The sequence below is a fragment of the Fundulus heteroclitus genome, chromosome 13 (genome assembly GCF_011125445.2).
Source record: "Fundulus heteroclitus isolate FHET01 chromosome 13, MU-UCD_Fhet_4.1, whole genome shotgun sequence".
NCBI lineage: Eukaryota > Metazoa > Chordata > Actinopteri > Cyprinodontiformes > Fundulidae > Fundulus > Fundulus heteroclitus.
In genome coordinates, this window is record NC_046373.1 from 2,961,616 (window position 1) to 2,983,158 (window position 21,543).

General features: G+C 38.0%; 2 protein-coding genes across 2 annotated transcripts in view; one reads left to right on the forward strand and one right to left on the reverse strand.

Annotated features, from left to right (window-relative positions):
• Window positions 1–856: 856 nt before the first annotated feature.
• The window catches only part of LOC105934251 (C-type lectin domain family 4 member F), a 31,513-nt gene continuing 10,826 nt past the window's right edge, over window positions 857–21,543 (forward strand). The window contains exons 1-15 of the mRNA XM_036145854.1: window positions 857–1,039; window positions 1,464–1,553; window positions 1,755–1,814; window positions 13,890–13,949; window positions 15,121–15,192; window positions 15,329–15,385; window positions 15,498–15,566; window positions 16,038–16,094; window positions 16,794–16,862; window positions 19,425–19,487; window positions 19,640–19,696; window positions 19,869–19,937; window positions 20,087–20,134; window positions 20,298–20,366; window positions 21,273–21,341. Coding sequence (XP_036001747.1) covers window positions 910–1,039; window positions 1,464–1,553; window positions 1,755–1,814; window positions 13,890–13,949; window positions 15,121–15,192; window positions 15,329–15,385; window positions 15,498–15,566; window positions 16,038–16,094; window positions 16,794–16,862; window positions 19,425–19,487; window positions 19,640–19,696; window positions 19,869–19,937; window positions 20,087–20,134; window positions 20,298–20,366; window positions 21,273–21,341 — 1,039 coding nt within the window. The 5' untranslated portion in view covers window positions 857–909. The remainder of the gene's footprint in view (window positions 1,040–1,463; window positions 1,554–1,754; window positions 1,815–13,889; window positions 13,950–15,120; window positions 15,193–15,328; window positions 15,386–15,497; window positions 15,567–16,037; window positions 16,095–16,793; window positions 16,863–19,424; window positions 19,488–19,639; window positions 19,697–19,868; window positions 19,938–20,086; window positions 20,135–20,297; window positions 20,367–21,272; window positions 21,342–21,543) is intronic.
• On the reverse strand, window positions 4,596–6,457 carry LOC110369256 (nanos homolog 3-like). The gene is made up of 3 exons (XM_021322387.2): window positions 5,833–6,457; window positions 5,349–5,478; window positions 4,596–5,062 (listed from the first exon to the last, which is right to left on the reverse strand). The coding sequence occupies exon 1, from the start codon at window positions 6,401–6,403 to the stop codon at window positions 5,855–5,857; it is 549 nt and encodes a 182-aa protein (XP_021178062.2). The 5' UTR covers window positions 6,404–6,457; the 3' UTR covers window positions 4,596–5,062; window positions 5,349–5,478; window positions 5,833–5,854.

A 21,543-nucleotide genomic window follows, 5' to 3' on the forward strand; every position in this document is an offset into this window, starting at 1 on the left:
CTTTTAGTGAATTTTTATTCATTTATATTTAAGTGTCTTATTTTTTATGTTTTTATGCTTGTTTTTATTCAATTTATGTACAAGCACTTTGAGTTGCCTTTGGACAAAAATGTGATATACAAATAAAGTTTCCTTGCCTTGCCTATTAACCCTCCTGCTTGTTGTCAGTGCTCAGCCCCATCATCTTTTCATCCTCTGCCCAGAAACTTTCCAGTCACCCAGCCACCAGTTCCTGGTGAATGAAGGTGTTTTGAAATTTGCTGCGTATCATCGGATTATATTTCAATTCAATTAAGTATATTTGTATAACACAAATTCACACCACATGTCATCTTACCACACTTTACCAAGTCAGTTCAAACGAATCATACAGACCTAGACTTAGACAACTTTATTTTATTTGTCATTTGAATGATGGACAGATTGGTTAAAATCTTTCTGTCTTATGAAACCCAGCAGATTTCATAACTGTAACCTTTTGTCTGCTGTAAAATAAAGGTTGAATAAGTTCAGCACTAAGTTTCTGTTTCAGCAGGGAACCAGGAGTTTAGGAGCAATCAAACTGTAAATCATTTTCATTATGGCCTCACACCAACTTCTCTACATGTAGATTTAAGACTGTTACCTTTAATCTAAACAGTAATAAATAGAAATTATTAAATGTTAAAGCTATGTTTCTCTGTTTTATGGGACACGAGAGAGAGAACATAAAATCATTGCATTTGCAGGGTGTGCCTATAATGTAGATAGAAAATGAGGAAGGTCTTCAATCTTTCAGCTTGGTCAGCAATGAGGTGTTTAGATAACATCAGGGAAAAGTGAAATATATAAGGGGCAATCCTCTCACTGACCAGAACAGTTTGAGGTTAACACCTCACTGTAACTTTATCTAAGCATCGCCCCTAAAACATGTTGTCGCTTTTAAATGAAGAAGAGCATGAAATGTCTTCACTACAGAAATGCATCAGTAGTGCCTCAGCCAGGAATGGTGCGTTTAGGAGCAGCTCCTATGAGGACAAAGTCAGTTCTGCAACACAAGGTAATTGTATTTTTTTTTTTCATTTTAAGCTGTAATTAAATTTTTTCAATTTCCAAGGCAGACAGACAGACAGACAGACAGACAGACAGACAGACAGACAGACAGACAGACAGATAGATAGATAGATAGATAGATAGATAGATAGATAGATAGATAGATAGATAGATAGATAGATAGATAGATAGATAGATAGATAGATAGATACATACATACATACATACATACATACATACATACATACATACATACATACATACATACATACATACATACATACATACATACATACATACATACATACATACATAGATAGATCTCAAAAGTTATTTTAGTTGAAGAGCAAACCTTCAGGACTATTAAGATCGCATTTTTTCCCAATTTCAGATGAAAACGTTCCTGTGTTTCTGTTTTGTTCTGCACACAGCAGTGAATCTGTACAGACTGGTTGCTGGCATCATTGGACTGATATGTGCACTGCAGGCCGTTCTGAACGTCTCCCTTTGCCTTGTTCTCTGTAGGTAACCCTTGCAACTCTCTCATGTCATCACACTAATTTCATTCACCGGGGGTGGCTAGGGGGTTGTTTTCGGCGGCAAGTTAATCTCGGCACAAAACAAAACAACCAAATCACTAAATGACCGATCTGAAAGTTACGTATTTGCACTAAACCATAAAGAAAGCCAAATGTGAGTCAATGATAGGTGTTCATTTTCAGATCTGAAAGCTGGAAACAACACCCTGACTGAAGAGGTAGACGGACTGTGGAGCAGCCTTGGTAAGTCTGTTGTTCATTAATTATGGGACTCTGGTGGAGTTCAGTCCACTTAGGTGTCTGTGGTTCTTGGGTGAGACAAATTGCTCCCACCCTCCCCTGCTGCTGCTTGGTCAGTCAGGAAAATGGTGATCCTCTGACAGGTGGAGGCTGGTACTCTGACCTGGATGATAGACAATAACTGGGTTAATAGTGCTGAAGGCCAAGTTGAAGTCCATAAATAGGTCCCTGAACAGTCAAGGTGGTGCAGGACGAAGTGTAGTCCCAAGTTGCTTGCGTCATCTGCCTACCTGTTTGCAGAGGTGGGTAGAGTAGCCAAACGTACTCAGGTAAGAGTAGCACTACTTCAATATATTTTTACTCAACTAAGAGTAAAAAGGTATTCAGTAAGAAGGCTACTCAAGTGCTGAGTAACTAGTCAGAACAAATTATGATTTGATATTTTAAAAATTGTACAATCGGACAGACAAAAGTAAAAGCTCATGTGCACATTGTGGCATTTTAAGGACAAAAATGAAAAGATATACAAAGACAGAAGACATTTTTTTAAATAATTTTTTCAACATTACACTTGAAAGTAATATTGCCACATTGCTAGACAGGACACTGGGAAAAAAAAAAAAAAAGAAAGTAATATTTACAGCAGTTAATGTATATACAGTTTGTTAGAACAGTGCAAAGCACTTCCAATGAGAATATTTACTGTTTGCTGTATGTTAATTTGATCTCCAAATGTTTCAATGAGTTCAGCGGATAGAAAATAACACTGAAATAACAAATTTTGTGCACAAATAAGAAGTCTCACTTTAACATAAACTCTAGGTTTTTGTCTCTCTGATCCATTTTTGTTTAAAACAAGTATGTTCTTTTTTTCGAGAAGTTACTTGCAGCACATAGAGTAGCCAGAAATCTTAATCAAGTAAGAGTAGTGATACTTGGGTAATAATATGACTCAAGTAAAAGTAAAAAGTACAGTGCAATACACTTACCCCTAGAAGTACATTTTGTTCAAAAAGTTACTCAAGTAAATGAAACTAGTTACTACCCACCATTGTCTGTTTGCCTGGTGAACAATCTGCAGGGGGCCTGTGGTAGCTTAAAGATGCTTCTATGCTTAGCATCACAGTATATCAAGACTACAGCTATAAAGGCAACCGGTCTGTTTATTTAACCTCATGGTGATGCCTTTCCTGAGGGCCAGGATGATAATGTAGAGGTCGACGCTGGGGGAGCCTCACACATCTTCAGAGGCTTAAACATCTGAGCCAGTTAGTCAACACAGACTTGCAGGCAAAAAGAGGAGATGCAGAAAGACCCCATTTATAACTTCTTCAGTGATTTGTAGTGCAGGTAGGGGGTCAGATGGGATGGAATTTAAGATTGTTGGTAAGGGGTGCAGGTATTTGTACTTCAAGAACGAGGGACACTCTTTTGATGACAATGATGTCCATATTTTGGACAGGGAGAACAGATGGTTAGAAAGAGGAGTGAAAGAAGCCATCTTGTTCAAAAGAGAAAAGCCATCACTAAACAGAGGGGGAGGATTACATTTCAAACTCCCCAGTGTTTACAGCTCGATGCTCCAACACATTCCAAACAGATTACGTAGCAGTCTCGTCATGATTCAGGTGACCAATCACTCCACTCACACCAAGCAATAGCTTCTAACGACCCAGGACAGAGACTCATTGATTTGCATCTAACTGAGAATGTGCCCAGTACGATGGGCCTCCACGTCCTTAAAAACAGCAGAGCACCAACTACAGGTTGCTCAAGTACGAGCCATTACAAATGACAAAGACTCCTGGATGGGTGTTGAAACATTTAAAGAAAGAACTGAGCAAAAGTCCGGTTTCCTCCGATTTAAGGCTGTTTGCTGTTGTGATGACCCAGATAACTAAGAAATTGCACAGGTATGGTGCAGGTATTCCTTTAGTGTGAGTACAATGGCTGGGCTTGAAACAAACAGAGGAAGCTGTTGAGATCGTCAGCCAGTAAAGGGCTCATCAGAGTGTGGGGAATGGCCTCCTATAGCTTGTAATGCAGAGCTAACCGTCAATTAAATCCTGTTATCATTTAGAATAGAATTCAACTTTACTGCCATTGCAGATATCACAAGTACAAGTCACGAAATGCAGTTTGCATCCACCCAGAAGTGCTTCAGCAGTGCATAATAACACTGTTATGATTGTGCTGTAGTTGTAAATATGAATGAATAAGTATATATGGGCTATGAGTGTATTATAACTGCAAGTATATGTATATACAGACTACAAATTTACTCTAACTGTAAGCATGAACATATACAGGCTATGAGTGTACAAACTATGAACAGGTTATGAATATGAAAGGTTATAAGCAGACTATAGACAATCATTTATAAATGGCAACTGGGTCCTTAGTTTGTCTGTCAGATATTTTTTATGCTTAGTGTGTCCTGTCCCTGTTACTTCATAGTCACATTTCCTGAGTTTTGTTCAGGGTATTATTCTGATTGGTATGTTGGAAACTTTTGGTCCTTATTTTGAAAAATGACCTCCCACTTTTGAAATTGCTGTCATTTAAAAAATTGTGCAGTTATGTTTTATGCAGAAAATGTAGACCTTTAAAGGAAAAACATTAATAAAAAAAACCTTAGTCCTTTTATGCAACACATATATAAATGTATAACTACCTTATGACATTTTAAACAGTTATCTTAAAAGAAAATTATTCAGTGTCTATTTTCTAACTTGATCATGATCTGTTGTAGAGAAGACTCAAATGCAAGTGGGTGGAGAAAAGAAGAGTTTTTATTTTAGACTGCACTGAAGCACGTGGTAACAAATACAAGACACAAAATCCAACTTGCATGGCAGCTAAAGAGAAAGCTAAAAGACCTAACAACTTAACCACCAGGAGATAAAAAAGAGATCTGAAACCATGTAAGCACTAAAAGGTTAAGTTAAGTAGTTTGTAAGGTCAGAAATGTGAGAAGGACAGAAGACTAAATTAACAGCATCAGCAAAATTTGTCAAACAGAAGCACAAAGACCAAAACAATAACTGTTTTCACACAGTCAGCAGTGTGTAGCGATTATCAACTAGGTCTGAAACAAACAAAATCCGTTAAAAAAAACAACATCAAAAGAATATACATTAATATCAGCAGTTTAAAAAAACTATATACAATAAAATGACTAATCCTAACACGTCCAGGGTGTATGCCGTCTCCTCCAATCCCCACATCTCCAAGAGGTGACAAGTGGTGACCTGCAGAAGAACATTCAGTGTGATGAAAGCAGGCATGAAGATCTCATCTCATTCAGGTCTTCAAAAGCAGCACTTTCAATCCTTAAATTTAAAGTCTATGCATTGTACAGTCTGACAGGAGCTGATATTAATACAGCTCTTGTGTAAAGGTCCCAAGATTATCATCCCAACTAGTAATTAGGTGGTGTTTTAGAAAACATTGGTTGAATAATTATGCACTCCCTTTTTAATAGTTTTAAAAAAATACTACAATAATACTGAATGCATTGAAAGTGGATGGACATACCCTAAGCTGTTCTTGTGTGATCGGTTGAGAGTGAAGTACGGCTGAGGTGTACTGGGGCCTTGAACTCTGAACCTTTCGCAGCAGCGTCCGATGATGACGGATACATTAGTTCCTCCCACACTGGAGAAATCTGCATCAGAGAAATTTAAGAGGCAACGTTATTGTGCTGAACATGGACAAAACATTTATACTGCTCAAATAAATTAAAACACTTTGAAAAACATATCAGATCTCCAACATAAAACAAAATTATGCTGGATATCCAAATTATATCCAAACCATTTTTCTCCCCTCTCCTTCCAAACATAAAATTGTGATGGCGGTGATTGTTTTTAAATTGTTGTACAACATCCGACAGACAGCATTGAGTTATTAAATAAATAACTCCAATCCAAAAACATACAAATAAAAGGACGACCACAAGCAATACAGAAAAGTAAAACCACCCTTTTTATGCCGAATAGTAAAATGGGAAACTTCTTACCGTCTGAGGGCCACTTGTTACATCAGCATCTGTTCTTGATGTACACCGACTGGTACCAGCTGTCTACTCTGGGACAGAATCGCTTGGTGTGGGCTCTGTCCCCCGTGGCGCCGCACAGAGGACACACGTACTGCCGCAGGTAGGGGCATACAACATCCCCCGCCTGGTTCTTCAGCATGTGGGATCCGTAGATCACCACGGACTCGCCGTTGTTTTTGCAGAAGCTGCAGAACATGCGCGCTGGAGGAAAAGGACGCGCAGGCGGCTCTGGAGCTGGAGCTCTGTGAAGAGTCGCGGTCTGCAGCGCATCATGGGCGCCGGCTGGTTCTGGTGCAAACCGAGACATGCCCGCTGGGTTGGGAATAGCCATCGAGCCAGGCAGCGAGGAGTCACTGTTAAAACCCGACGGTCTTTCGGCGAGTTCATCCGCGCTTGCTTCTGCGTCGAGGCGCATCGACGTGCTGGCAACAGAATCGGCGGCGGCGATGTTCCGATTCCGGATCTCTCTGACCGTGTCCGAGAGTCCAGTGTAGTCTGTCCAGATGTTGAAACTATTTTCTTTTGAATCCATGACGATCGGGGACGTCGTTAAGCGGTAACTGTCTGTGCGCACCGTGTTGCACTTTTCTGCGGTCCTTTCGCGTCTTTCTGGTCAAAGTCAACAAGTCGGTCGTCCGGCAGACCAGAAAGCTTATCCTGGAAGGAGACCCTATCAGTGGATGACCTGGCGTGTTAAGGGAGGGGTGCTTAAGAAGAGACCACCGCTTGCGGCAGCCAATCAGGAGAACTCGTGGAAAACGCCCGCAACCACTCTGGAGTATCCTCATCAGAGCAGGAATAGGAGAGAAGAAGGAAATTTAAATACCATCAAGTTTAGGTCTCTCCTGTAAACGAGAACTGCTCTCTCAACAAGACAACCAGGATAAATAAAAGTGTAATAACTTAAAAATGTGTTTTTTTTAGGATCTTATACTCTGTTGTATCTTAAACCAACGTAACAGAGTTATGGTAGACTGACTTACTGAAATACTGACAACTGAAATACTTTCTTTACAAACGTTACTGTATCAATTGTTTCAGAGCTTTTTGTCAGATGTCTCCATGGTTTTCTGAAGTTCAGTAATAAGGCTTTTTTTTATAAAGAAACATAAATACATTTTAGATAGAATAATTCATTAGTCCCCTAATGGAGAAATGCAAGTGTATCAGCAGCAAAGTGAAAGGCACAGAGAAGCTCAGCTGTGTTTCCTTCCTAGATCAAGCCACTCATGAAGCCTGTAGCCTACTTGATAAGTGTACAGCATTACCCTTTTGCGTTTCTTTCACATAGAAAGTACTCCCGACTAAGAGCTTCTGTGCTCTTTTTGTGTGTATGGTCCATCTTCTCAAACCCCATGTCAGTAGTAACAGATGGCCGTTCACACTGAGCCTGGTTCTGCTGGACGTTTCCTTTCCACTACAACATGCATGCTTGGTATGAGGGATTGCTGCAAAGTCAATGACACATGCTAAGTTAATATTCATTATTGCAACATAATCATAGGCAGGAGTGAATGCTGCAAGTCGGTGATTGAAATGAAATCTGCTGGGTTTCCATTATAGAACACTTTTTAACCAATCTGTCCATTTGAAATAACTTACTTTGTCAAGTCACTTGGGAGGACATGTGTTGTGTATTCATGCATAAATGAATACAATTAATTCAATAAGGTATGAGTTAAAGGCTGTTTAAAATTGCCACAACAGTCCGAAGCTCCTTTCCTTCCCAAGACTAAATGTCTGAAGTAGAGTTTTTACACTACTTCAGACATTTTGAATTAAAAAATCTTCCTGGATGGGAAACGATACTTCTTCAACTTCAGAATAGAATACCAGTGTTTTTATTTTTTAACCTTTTTTGGATTGATCATCCATGATCAATCCAAAATCCAACAACGTTTCAGATCCAAATGCATAAATCAATGCGCCTCCCCATTGCTAGAGAAGTCATTGCAGTACTTGCCAAATATAGGGGCTCCGTCTATTGGATAAAGCAGGGGTGTCAAATATACGGCCTGCAGGCCGGTTCTGGCCCACCGAACAATCTAGTCCGGCCCGGTGGCTAAATGCATTATCATTATTCAACAATTTTTTTTCAGTGTCCTGTCTGGCAATGTGGCAATAAGAATTGTTGTCTTAACGCCAGAAAGAGCTCATCAGATTTGACTTTCACAAGTGGAGCAGTACTGCTTTTGCCATAGTGCTCCGCTTGATTTATGAATGTTATTAGTTTTATCATGATTCATGCGGTGAAATTCATTTAATATAAAAATCAACAACAAGTCCACTTTTAGTAGTTCTATTTAACTATATATATATATATATATATATATATATATATATATATATATATATATATATATATATATATATATATATATATATATATATATATATATATAGCTAATGTGCAATAATCTATTTAATACACTGTGCCATAACCCGTGCAATAATCCTGAAAGAGATAACTTCTGCGGCTATCACCAAGTGAATATACAGTATGTCTATATATATAACCGTGAATGTACATATGACATCATCTGCCTACTACGATTTCTTTTGTATTTTTATTCCTATTTTTTCTCATTTTCTTTTTAATCCACTGTACATATGAAGATACACTGTATATAACTGATGCACCTTTTCCTAGTTTTGGCACTTCTTCTGACTATTGACTGGCTATTGAGCTGATGTGACAAGTGAATTTCTCCAATGTGAGATCAATAACACTTATTTTATCTTAATCTTGCAATGAGTTTACTCGTGTGGCCCTCTTGAGATCAGATTAAGCTGTATGCGGCCCTTAAACCAGAATGAGTTTTACACCTCTGGGATAAAGACAAAGCCAAAGTGCGTCAGCGGTTGTCATGATAAGTGTTGTCCGAAAAGTGCGGTCAGTAAGGAAGGATTTTAGGAAAAGGAGCCAGTATTCCTCCTCTCACTGCTAGTTTATCTTAGGAACCTCACAATGTCCCTTTCCGTCTCTAAGGAGCAATAAGGATTCTTTGTGTGACATGAAATATAAGCACACCCCACCTCATGGAAATTAACCAAAATGGCTGAAGAGAACACTTTGTAGTTCATTTCCGGATGTTTGTAGGCCCCGATTTGACTAGAATCATCCATGTGCGTTTCCGTCACATAATGACGTCGAAGTTAAAGGCTGTCCAAAATTGTCACAGCAGTCCAAAGCTCCTTTCCTACCTATGATAGTGTTCTTACTGTTGACCTCATTCAATTCAATGAAATTGTATTTATATAGCGCCAATTCATGATACATGCCATCTCAAGGCACTTTCCAAAGTCAAATTCAATCAGATTATACAGATTGGTCAAAAGGTTTCCTATCTAAGGAAACCCAATAGATTGCATCAAGTCTCGACAAGCAGCATTCACTCCTCCTGAAGGAGTGTAGAGCCACAGTGGACAGTCATCTGCATTGTCCATGGCTTTGCAGCAATCGCTTATACTGAGCAAGTACGAAGCAACAGTGGAGAGAGGAAAACTTCCCTTTAAGGGGAAGGAAAACCTCCAGCAGAACCAGGCTCAGTGTGAACGGTCATCTGCCTCGACCGACTGGGGGTTACAGAAGACAGAGCAGAGACACAACAAGACAGACAAAAAAAGCACAGAAGCACACATTGATCCAGTAATCTGTTCTACATTAGATGGTAATAGCGGGGGATCTGTCTTCCCTGGATGATGTCACAGCTAACAGAATCCCAGACCAGGTGTACCTAATATAAAGAAAAAAACGACAGAGGACAAAAAGGTTAAAGACCTCATGAAAGGTCAAGGAACAGAAGTTAGGAGCAGGAGTTAGGAGCTATATTGAAGGGTATTTGAATGGAGCAAGAGACTGAGGGCATTGCAAATAGGAAGCGTTTCTCCCATTTGCATGTGAATCTGCTGGAGACCCTCTGACTGCTGCACGGCAGCCGCTCATCAGGCACCCTTTCCAGTCAACAACTTTAAGTGGCATTCACATACACATACATTGACATTCAAATGCCACTTTTGAGTCACTTAAAGGTTGACCATTTCATACCATTTACTTTCAGGGGACAGCCTCTTCTTCACCCCACCCATTCTTGTAACTTTCCAACTTTCAGCAATAGATGGCCCTTCTTTAAAATAAACAGGTTTATTGTCACCAACACTCAGTACTCCAGTAGTTGTCCTAAGTACCAGAACTTGTAATCCCCCCCCCGTTTTTCTTTCTCTTTTGTTGTCTCTGATGCTCTCTAATTTATTTCTGACTCTCTTTCTTTTTCCATGCGTAAAGGGCTTTTTTATATAACTTTTTTACAGCATTATTGCCATAGGTCATCATAATGTCGTATAATTAATTTTCTCTGTGCTTCTAAAGTTCTCCTGTCTCATTCCAAAACATGTCACAACTCAATCTGTATAATCTGACCCAATCTGTATAATATGATTGAACTTGACTTTGTAAAGTGCCTTGAGATGACATGTTTCATCATTTGGCGCTATATAAATAACATTGAATTGAATTGAATTGAATTCAGCATGTTAATGTACTTGTGAGATAAGGGTCAGATGCTTTTAAATGTTTTGTGCCTCTCAGGATGTGGGGGGTAGTTGCTTCTGTTGTTTTTGCTCCAAACTATAGAGATGCTGAATGAGGCACTTCTTCTATCCAGAGTTATTTGTTCACAATCAAACTTCCTGATTTTTCTCAAGTTGAGCTTTCCTTCTTTTTTGTAATTGTTTCCTCTTTCTTTTTTGCAACACGAGATCTTACGTTGCTTGGGTTCTCTTCATATTAATAGCATGTTTTTTTCTTTTCCTTCTGGTTTCATAACGTACAACATAGATGCAACTATGATCAAGTCTAACAGCAACTTGTGTTTTAAAAAAGCAAGTTTTGTTGTTTTTTTCTAATTAGACTTTTATTTAGGACATCTTTATTTAGTACAGACTATGCCAAAAAAAGCTCAATGGGATTCAAATTGAGTGATTCTGCTGGAGTTTTCACCCAGTTGATTCACTCAAGTGATTTGAAGGCGGCAGCAGTGTGCTTTGGATCACTGTCCTGGAAGAATCAATGATACAAAAAATGTCCTAATGTATGGGGTTGCATGTTCCTTTATAATAGTATTTTAAAAAAAAACTGTTTATAACTCCTTTGAATATGACCACTATAAGGAAATTATTCCCCAAACATGTAGTTTTAGAAGATGTTTGGGACGGGTATTAGGAACAAAGTGGCCCTTTCTTTTAGAGAAGCGTGACTGTGGGCTATTGCAGAACTTGCAAATCATTTTAAAGGCCACATTTCAGTAATAGTTCAAACAATATGGAAAATAATTACCTGCATAACTTGCAATGAATAATCTTAAATAATATTTATAGCACTAGCTCTGAACAGCACAGGCTCTGCAGTTATACTTGGGGAGTTTCTTGGGACGTGGTTTGTGTTCTCATCGCTCTTCGAAGTGATACCTCAGAGTTGTCAGCGGGACTTAAATTCCCAAACTTTCAAAATGTTTCTGAGTTTGCAGTATTGACTTTCCATTTTTCCATCATATTTGCACCTGATCTGTGCTATTTTCTTTCTTTGCAATGACTGGGGTTATTTTCAGCCACTCTGGGTCTGATTTAAGCCATGTACCGTACATTGGCAAAACAAAAGTGTAGGCATATCCAGATGATCTTGACATAGACATGTGCAAATTTAATGAGTAATTCTTATTCTGCATAGACATAGTGAAACTGCAAAGATTAGTAAGAAAATGCTACAGACAAATCTTTTTAAATAATGAATTAGCACACTCCGATTTTGTATCTTTTCAGTGAGCTAAAGTAGCTTAACCTAGAAATTTGCTTTGTGCATTGTTTATCAGTTTTTTCTCAGTTTTTTCTTCATTTGTGAATTATTGGTTGGTTTTAAAGTCAAATAAAGTTTTTTAAAGTCACTGTGCTGACCAGCTGTCTCCAGTGTTCACAGGCACTTTTAACACCTCACTAACGACTTGCCACGTGCCAGCCTGCTTCAAAGGCTCCACAATCATTCCTGTTCCCAAGAAGCCAAGGACCACAGGACTTAATGACTTTACACCCGTCGCTCTGACCTCTGTGGTCATGAAGTCCTTCGAGCGCCTCGTGCTTTCACACCTAAAAGAAATCACTGACCCCCTCCTGGACCCCCTACAGTTTGCCTACAGAGCCAACAGGTCTGCAAACGATGCTGTCAACTTGGCCCTTCACTACATCCTCCAGCACCTGGACTCTGCAGGAACCTACGCCAGGATCCTGTTTGTGGATTTCAGCTCTGCCTTCAACACAATCATCCCAGCTCTGCTTCAGGAGAAGCTCTCCCAGCTGAGTGTGCCCGACTCCACCTGCAGATGGGTCACACACTTCCTGTCTGACAGGAGGCAGCACGTGAAGCTGGGAAAACTCGACTCTGACTCACAGCTCATCAACACTGGTTCCCCCCAGGGCTGTGTTCTTTCTCCTCTGCTCTTCTCCCTGTAACCCAACAGCTGCACCTCCAGTCATCAGTCTGTCAAGCTCCTGAAGTTCGCGGACGACACCACTCTCATCTGACTTATCTCTCACGAGTCTGCCTACAGGTGGGAGGCTGACCATCTGGTGACCTGGTGCAGGGAGAACAAACTGAAGCTCAACGCTGTAAAAACAGTGGAGATGGTTGTGGACTACTGAAAGAACTCAGCTCCAGCTATCCCCATTACCCTCTGTGACTCCACCATTGACACTGTGGAGTCTTTCCACTTCCTGGGAACTATTATCTCCCAGGATCTATAGTGGAAGCTGAACATCAACTCCCTCACCAAGAAAGCCCAGCAGAGGATGTTAGATGGGGGAGTGCTGGCCGAGTGGTTAGAGGAGCGCGCTTGCGCTCTGAGAAGGATGCAAGTACCCGGTTCGATCCCAACAGCCTGCACTCTGGGTCCCTGAGCAAGACCCTCAACCCCCGACTGCTCCCTGGGCGCCACACACAGCAGCCCACTGCTTCCCAACGGGGATGGGGGAAATGCAGAGAACGAGGGGGGGGTCGTGGCCGAGTGGTTAGAGCAGCATGCTTGCACTCAGAGAAGGATGCAAGTGCCCGGTTCGATCCCCGGTCCCGGCACTCTGGGTTCCTGAGCAAGACATTACTTCCTGCGGCAGCTGAAGAAATTCAACCTGCCAAGGACAATGATGGTGCAGTTCTACTCCTCCATCATTGAGTCCATCCTCACCTCCTCCATCACCATCTGGTACGCTGGTGCCACCGCTAAGGACAAGAGCAGACTGCAGCGTGTCATCCGGTCTGCAGAGAAGGTGATTGGCTGCAATCTTCCATCTCTCCAGGACATGTACGCCTCCAGGACTCTGAGGCGTGCAGGGAAGATTGTGGCTGATCCCTCGCACCCCAGTCATAGACTATTTCAACCACTTCCCTCTGGCAGGAGGCTGCGGTCCATCAGGACCACAACCTCACGCCACAAGAACAGTTTTTTCCCATCTGCTACCGGCCTTATCAACAAGGCCAAGAGCCGCCTGTGACACTGGACACTGTCTCTCTCCCCCGTTCAGGACTTACAAGCTTCTGCGTTACATTGACATACAATTTATTGAGTATATACAGCTTCCGTGTATATATAATTTTTACTTCTTATTTTACTGTATTCTTATTTTTTGTCTGCACCATCAATACCAAGTCAAATTCCTTGTAAGTAGAAACCTACTTGGCGATTAAACTTGATTCTGATTCTGATAAAACCAATTAATGACTAATATTGGTTTGTACTTTATAAATCTCATACAAAACCATTTATCTAAAAAAACAAAAACATGCAGCATCTTATATTCAGAAAATATTCAGAACTATAAACTTTTAGGAGTCTAGTCAAAAAAAAGCATGGATTTAAAATTGCTGCCACTCAACAGCAACCACTAACCCTAATCTACGAAAGCACAGTTTCACAAAGTTGAAACCTATTGACAAGGTGTCAAATTCTCAACAACATACCGTATTTGCCAATCAGGTTTTGGTCCAAATCGGGGAAATCTGCCAGAAGAGGGAGACAAGCTTAGAGCTATCTATGGTAAGCCATGTTGTTTTGTTCCCTGTAAGAAGTCTTGTGCCACATGAATTGCACATACATTTTAAACACAACTACTTTAATGAAATCATATTATGTGTAATGTTTTTTTTTCCTTCTTATCAATAGTCTGTTTATGTTCCACATCAATTTAGATGGCCTAAATCTAAACATTTTCAAAAAGGAGACACAGGTCATTTACAAGTCCAAGTTGCACCCCTGAACAGCAACACCTGACATGTATTTAAAACTCAAGAAACTAATTGAAAATGTACAAATTGCCTTTTGTGTTTTGAAGAATAATGATGCATTTCCCCCTCTTATTAGAAAAAATATGACTTTGGGGGATTCTATTATAGATGTTGAAAATAATATCAGCTGTAAAAACATGATTAAAGAGAGAAATGAGTTGAAGAGGAAGCTGGAGGACTTTGACAAATAGATTATGATGCTATGTATATGAATAAATATGTTATATGTTTTACACAGACTGTACCTGACCCCATGACAGTAGCCTTTCCATGAAGGATCAAATAATCAGATTTTTAGCTATCAACTGGGCATTAAACAATACATTTATCACCCACATATTTATCTGAACTTAAAATTTCCCAATTTTTTATTATGTTTCATTGTTTATATTTGATGTTTCTGTCTGTGTAGAGAGTTGTATTTATTTATTTTAATTTAATTGGATGCTATTTTTTTAACAAATAACAGTTATTCCCTGTATTCGTTCAACATTATTTTTTTATGGGAAACCTTTTATTAATAATTATAAGGGTAATATAAAAACTCTAAACAGATGCTCAGATGCTTCAGAGAAGATTAATAGAATAATGAATACATGTAGCTGGAGTGTTAGTTATTCTGGGTGTTATCCTATATGTTCATAAATGTGGATCATTTAAGAGAAAAGAGTGAATGACAAATTTAATACTTGCTGATTTTGAATATAATCATAAACCAAAGTTTGGATATGAAGCAGTTTCAATAAGTGCAAATTATAACAAATTGATCTGCATCCTTTTTACATACAAAGTGAAGCTATCACTCATTATTATTTTTGCCTCATGGTTTTTCAATATGTTTTCAGGGTTTCCTTTGGCATATTTTGAGATCCAAAAAAAAAGGTCTTAAATGAACAATGTATACAATGATAATTATTTTTCAGATATTGAAGAGGCGGGCATGACAAATCTCACTGTAGAGAGGGATGAGCTGAAGAAGCAGTTAAAGGACTTTGGTATGTAGAGGTCACAATTCCTTATGGTTTAAAAAACACAGAAGTCAAATACACCAAAATAAAAAAATAGGAATCACATTGAATTATCATCAAACATTGAAAGTACAATAAATAAGGCAACCACTCAAATTGTCAGCTTTACAGCTTGACTCCCTGACAAAACAGCGAGACCATTTAAAGACAATCAACTCTGGTGAGTGCAATTATTGTCTTTTCACATTTTCAGATTAATATTAGGATTTACTTCATACTTGGCAAACAAATAAAATCCTTCAAGCATTTCATTATCTGACTTCATGTTTCAGAAATTGAATCCAGCAACAGGAACTTGACTGAAGAAAGAGATGTGTTAAACAAGACGCTGACTGACCTTGGTAAGGTTGATAAACAAACAGCATCACTGATCAGAGTAAATACTTAAACACAGAACAAATAAGTAGACTCAATATTTACTTTTTGGTTATATGCAGAGGTCCACACACACGTTTTAAGTGTTGGTGCACAATCTTTATATTTATTGTTCTGGGTGTTGTTGTTTTTTTGTCCTTTGAAAGGTATACTTATTGTTCTTTTTGAAGTAAAAGGAATGTGTCTAAATTATATATCTGCTTGGAGTAATGAACAAATGTATTACAGATTACTACTGGTGTAACATATTAGAAATCACCAAAAAAGTTAATTTCCATGGTTGTAACACAACAAAGGTTACGTTTGAGTCCAACTGAACAACAAGGCTCTTTATGTCATTAAATAATTACAGATGAGACATTTATGTTTGTGGGAGGAAAGACATCTAATATCTTTTGAATCTAAAATAAAAGTAATCTCCTATCTCTAAATGCCAGTTTCACAAGTCGACTCCCTGACTGACGAAAGTAACATGATGAAGAATACAAGCACTGGTGAGTGTGATGTTTTAATTCTACGGCAATTAGAGTCTGAAAGACTATCAGTACAGAAATCTGAGGCACTTTGTAGTTCTGAGTTCTGAGTTTCTTCCTGCCAATAAAAAGCTAAGTGGCTCCTAAAGTCATTATGTCAAAAGCCTTGCTTTTATCTCTGTATCTATTGGTCAGTTCTGAGGCCAATTTAGAATAAAACCAAATGTATGGAAATAATGTCAAAGATCTTATCTGAATACTACAGAAACCAGGTTTATATTTGCTGAGGATGAGGAAATACTGCAAAGTTGAAAACTTGAAACAATCAACAGGGCACTGCTTTCTCAGGAGGAGTCATTGCTGCAAAGTGAATCACTCAATGAAATCAGAAGGGCTTCCTGAGAAATATAACTTTTTACCAAAAAATATTTACAACATTTTCTTATAGAACTGAATGTAGAACCGAATTTCAATTTTGCGTATATATATATATATATATATTTTTTTTTTTTTTTCCTATTCTGAATACTCAGATTACTGCATCACTCATTTGCCTGACTAAAGTTTCCATACTTATAAAAACTGTAATGGCTCCAACACACATCTTGATTTTTTTCAGTGGTTACAGTTTTAGCTAGAGGATTAGTGAAAAACTGAAAAAGAAAAACTGAGTGAAGGTGACATAATGGATGAGACCTTTTTTTTCTTCTTTTTTTTTAGTCATCAAGGCCACATCTGAAAGTCTCAGCATGGAGCTAGATGACCTAAAGAGAAGACTGAATACCTGCAGTAAGTTTGAATTAAAATTATGTAACGCTATAAATGCACTAAATGAAACTATGTTTCCAGCTAATAAAAAAAATCAGTGTATCAAAAAATCAGAAGTCACATAAGACCACAGGACAAAATATTTTAACTCAAAAATGTCTTGCGCTGCACAATAAAGAAGAAACTTACAGACTTGGCAGACAGTCATTGACACCTTTACGAGAGGGTAAAGACCTCTTTAGTAAAGACCTTTGGGGCTTTGGAGCCACTGGTTCAGATATATGGATGACACGTGGGTCAAAATCCAAGAATAAGAAGTAGAGGCTTTCATCAGACACATAAACTCAGTGGACAACAGCATCAAGTTAACCAGAGAGGATGCCAACAACAAGCTACCTTTTCTGGACTGTTTGGTGAGCAAAAAAAGAGATGGAAGCCTCAACATTGAAGTGAACACAGACCAATATCTTCTTTTTTATGCTCACCTCCTACTGGAAAACAAACTTTCTGTCATCAGAACAAGGAAAGGAAGAATAAGGAACAGAAACACGTCAAAGATGCTCTCCAAACCTAAGAATACTCTAACTGGACTTTTGATAAAGGACATTCTTTTGAGGACCAAAATGTTCACATTTTTGATAAAGACAGATGGTTTGAGAGAGGGGTGAAGGAAGCCATTTAGGTAAAGCGAGAAAACGCAACCTTAAACCAAAGTTTTAACTTTCATAAACTTACAACACAGCTATAGGTTTGACTCCTGCTAAGTTTCACCTCTATTCACCTCCCTGCATGTGACCTCAACATTCCTCCTGTGAGCCAGGCTAACAATGAGCCCAACGACTCTCCATTGTTGGGGTGATCAGTTCCAGGAAATCTACATGCGATTCTAAGCTCCAACGAGGCCTCACCTGCGGGTGTATGGAAGCGAAACGTCTTCAGCTTTTTTTTTTTGGATCTTTACTAAAGAGCCATGCTTATCACAGAGTGGTGTATCCAACCATTTTAATGGAAAGTTGAGTGGAAGGAAAAATGTGGCAGAAAGTAGAACTCAAGTAAAATCTTTTTAAAAGTTTGAGAGAGATCCAACAGCCATGAACTACAGCTGGAGTCTGTTATTCACCACACACAGACCTACCAGGGCTGTAAGAATGTTTGTGGCATAATTGATTGATTTTGGCCAATGATTTTGGCATAATTAAAAGGATCAGTGAGATATTGTCAAAAGGAAGATTAGAGTCACTAGAACCAGCAATAAAAATGAGCTAAAGGCTGCTATCAAAGCATCATGGGCTTCCTGAAAACGACGGTAGGGTCACAGGATTAGATTAGATTAGATTAGATTAGATTTTATTGTGATTTTACATGTCACAAGTAAAAGGCAGCAATATGCAGATTGCATCCAATCAGACGTCCTTAAGAGCATTTATTGATATTTATTGATCAGTGCATGAAATTATTTACAACTGTTTTTACTATTTAATTATTAATGTAGATACATGCATGCTATGATTAACAGTTTTAAATAATTATGTTTGTACTGTAGCGCAAAGTGGTGATCACAGAGATTAATATATAAAGTACTGTAAAATATGCTGTATGAATTCAAATGTACAACAGTACATATTTATGTCAGTATACGTGTAGAAACTTTAACCGATATGGACTTCATCCTGATGCAGATCCCAAGACTCAGAACTGAACTGGGAAAAAAAGGCTTTTAAGTGCTCTGCCCAATGACCTGGAATGATGCATGAAAGGACTTGAAATTGAGAACTCTTTCATCTCTGGGGGGAATTAAAATATTTTATAAATGACAAAGTACAAAGCATGATTGGATGTTGTGACTGGCCTTTGTAAATGGGTTATGTTATAGTGTGCATGTATTCAAATGTGTATTTGAGCAGGTGTTTTGGTCAGGTCACTCTTGGAAAAGAGGTTTGAATCTCAATTAGGTTTTTTTTACCTGGTTTAAAGGAATCTAATCTATAGTGCAACCCTATATACATTTGGGTGTAGGGGCTCAATATGTGCAAGCGTTAGCCAACATCACTGAATTAAACAGCATTTTTCTATTGGTCTCAAGCACTATACACTTTTGCATTGAAACTAAATTTGGGGTTTTCATTTATTTTAAGCCACAAGCATGAAAGTTTACAGAAATAAACAATGAAACGCTTCACTCTTTGTTAGGTAAATCTTTATGTTAGTTTAACATTTTGTATCGAGTTGCTAAAAATAAACTGGATTTTCAATAATATTCAAATCTACAGAGATGTGTTGTGTCTATGAAGTTCATCTATTTTTACTGTAGAGATTGATACCCTTTATGTTTTATGTTTTGTGTATCTATAGATTACCCTGCATATTATCTATATTAGATCATTTGCAGGCTAAATGATATGTTACAATAAGTCTTTAGCTCCTTGTGCTTACAGAAATGTCCTTGTGCTTACAGAAATGTACAGAAATAGCTATTTTGTTCACCAACAAAATAGCTATTTAACAAAATGTTTTTTGCCAATCACTAATTAAATATACGTTCCTTGGTGAGTAAACTTGTTAATATTTATTCTTTTCGGCCAGCATCTCAGAAGAATTCCCTCGCCACAGAGAAAGATGAGCTGAAGGAAAAGGTGGACGATTTGGGTGAGCAACAGTTAAAACAATAAAAACAAAGAATTGCTGGAGTAAAATTTTAATTTATGATGTGAGAATCAGCATAAATTGGTATTTTCATTATGCTAATTGAATAGAAACAAGAGATTTAACTATCTTAAGATGTCTATCCAAAATCTCAGTTTTGCAGCATAATTCCGTGACCGAAGAGAGAGACAAGCTGAAGAAGATCAACATTGGTAAGTTTATCAGCCACAATACTGTTTACAGGTCAGAGGAGATGAAGACAACAATCTAAGAGAAGTAAATATTTAAATCATGGCCCAACATGCCTAAATAAATTGTTGTTTTGAAATGTAACCCTGAAACCGTGATGTTGTACAAAAGAAACTGAAGGAAATGTTCTTTCAGACATTGAGTCCAGCAACAAAAACCTGACCGAGGAGAGACGTTCGTTAAAGGAGAAGCTAAATGACTTTGGTGAGCGTGATCATTCATCAGAATAGATATCTAACGGATGCAAGAACTAATTAATGCATTGAAGTTATTAACAATCCAATTGTTCTCATATAATTTGAACAGCTACGTTTGTCTTTAATTAATGGTAACATCTTCCTTTTTAATGGCAGTATCCCAAATTAATTCACTGACGACAGAGATGAATAAGACAAGTACCGGTGGGTGTTTTGTTTTCTAATATCAAACTTGAGTCTATAGGACAATCAGTCCAACAACATGAAAATCTAGTAATTTGCTCATTGTTGATGTTGATTAAAATAAATAACGTAGAGAAAAGACAAAACTTATCAGAATTATATGATTTTGTTAAACCTGTTTCAGATTCGGAGGTCACATCCAGAAGTCTCACTGGGGAACGAGAGAACCTGAGGACACAACTGAATATCTGTAGTAAGTATATATCTGTACTAAGTACAAAATACTGCACTAAGATATTTCAATAAGTATTTTGGAGCAAAGAGTCCTACAGAAAAAAATTTAAGCTGTATATCAGTGCAATGTTGATAATTTATGTTCTATTATATTTGTATTACACTATACAACTTTTGAACTAAATTAAAATTATTTTGCACTGTAAGAAACTATTCTTGATTTTATAATTCATCCAGTATAAAAATAAGTGACACATTACAAACACTGATGATCTACTTAAATGTTGATCATGTAAAGCTAACAACTCCAATTGTAGCTTCACAGAAAAATTCTCTGACTAATGAAAGAGACGCTCTAAAGAGGACAAACACTGGTAAGATGGAAAACTTTGTCTCATCATTTTGGATTTTAAGATCCATTTATGCACCAGTTCCTTCCAATGTAAACTTTGAATTCTCAGATCACATGTTTTGTAGACAATACCCTTTTATTCTTTGCTGTATTTTTTTCAACATATATGAAAATAAAACTAAAGAAAAAATATATAAATAAAAATGTGTTGCATACATCCTCTTTTACTGCTTCTGCATTGCTATTAGCATTATTTTTCTGCAGTTACTTTAGCAGTGTAATATGGTTCAGCTAGTATTAGCATCATTACTGTTTTTCCTTCTTGTCCCATCTCAGTCTCTGTCATTTTTGTCTCTGAAGACGTCCTCACTTCTGTGTCTCTAACTTCTGACTCCACAGCCTGCTTCCTGTTTCCAGTCAACTCACCAGGATGCCGTCACCTCACTCTTTCTCCTGCTTTTCATTGCTCCTGGTCTACTGTGTTGCTCCCTGCCAATGCTGCTGTTCTCAGAATATCACAGAAGGGCGTTCTTATTGAATCTAAAATCTTAAACTTTGTGAATTTTATTTCAGCCACTGAGGCCACATCCAGAGGTCTCACAACTGAAAGAGACAACCTGAAGAAGCAGCTGAATACCTGTAGTAAGTATGGAAAATAAGTTTTTCTTATACCAACTCTTTGAGGAGCGGCAAGTAATTTAATGGGAAAGGTACAATGTTTTGAAGTATAACAATAATATAATGTTTTACATGGTATTGCAAATAAATGTTAAATGTTATGTCAAATTTTTTGATACATTTCAAGTCTCTTTAAAGAGAAACAATTTATTTAGTTCTATTGTAA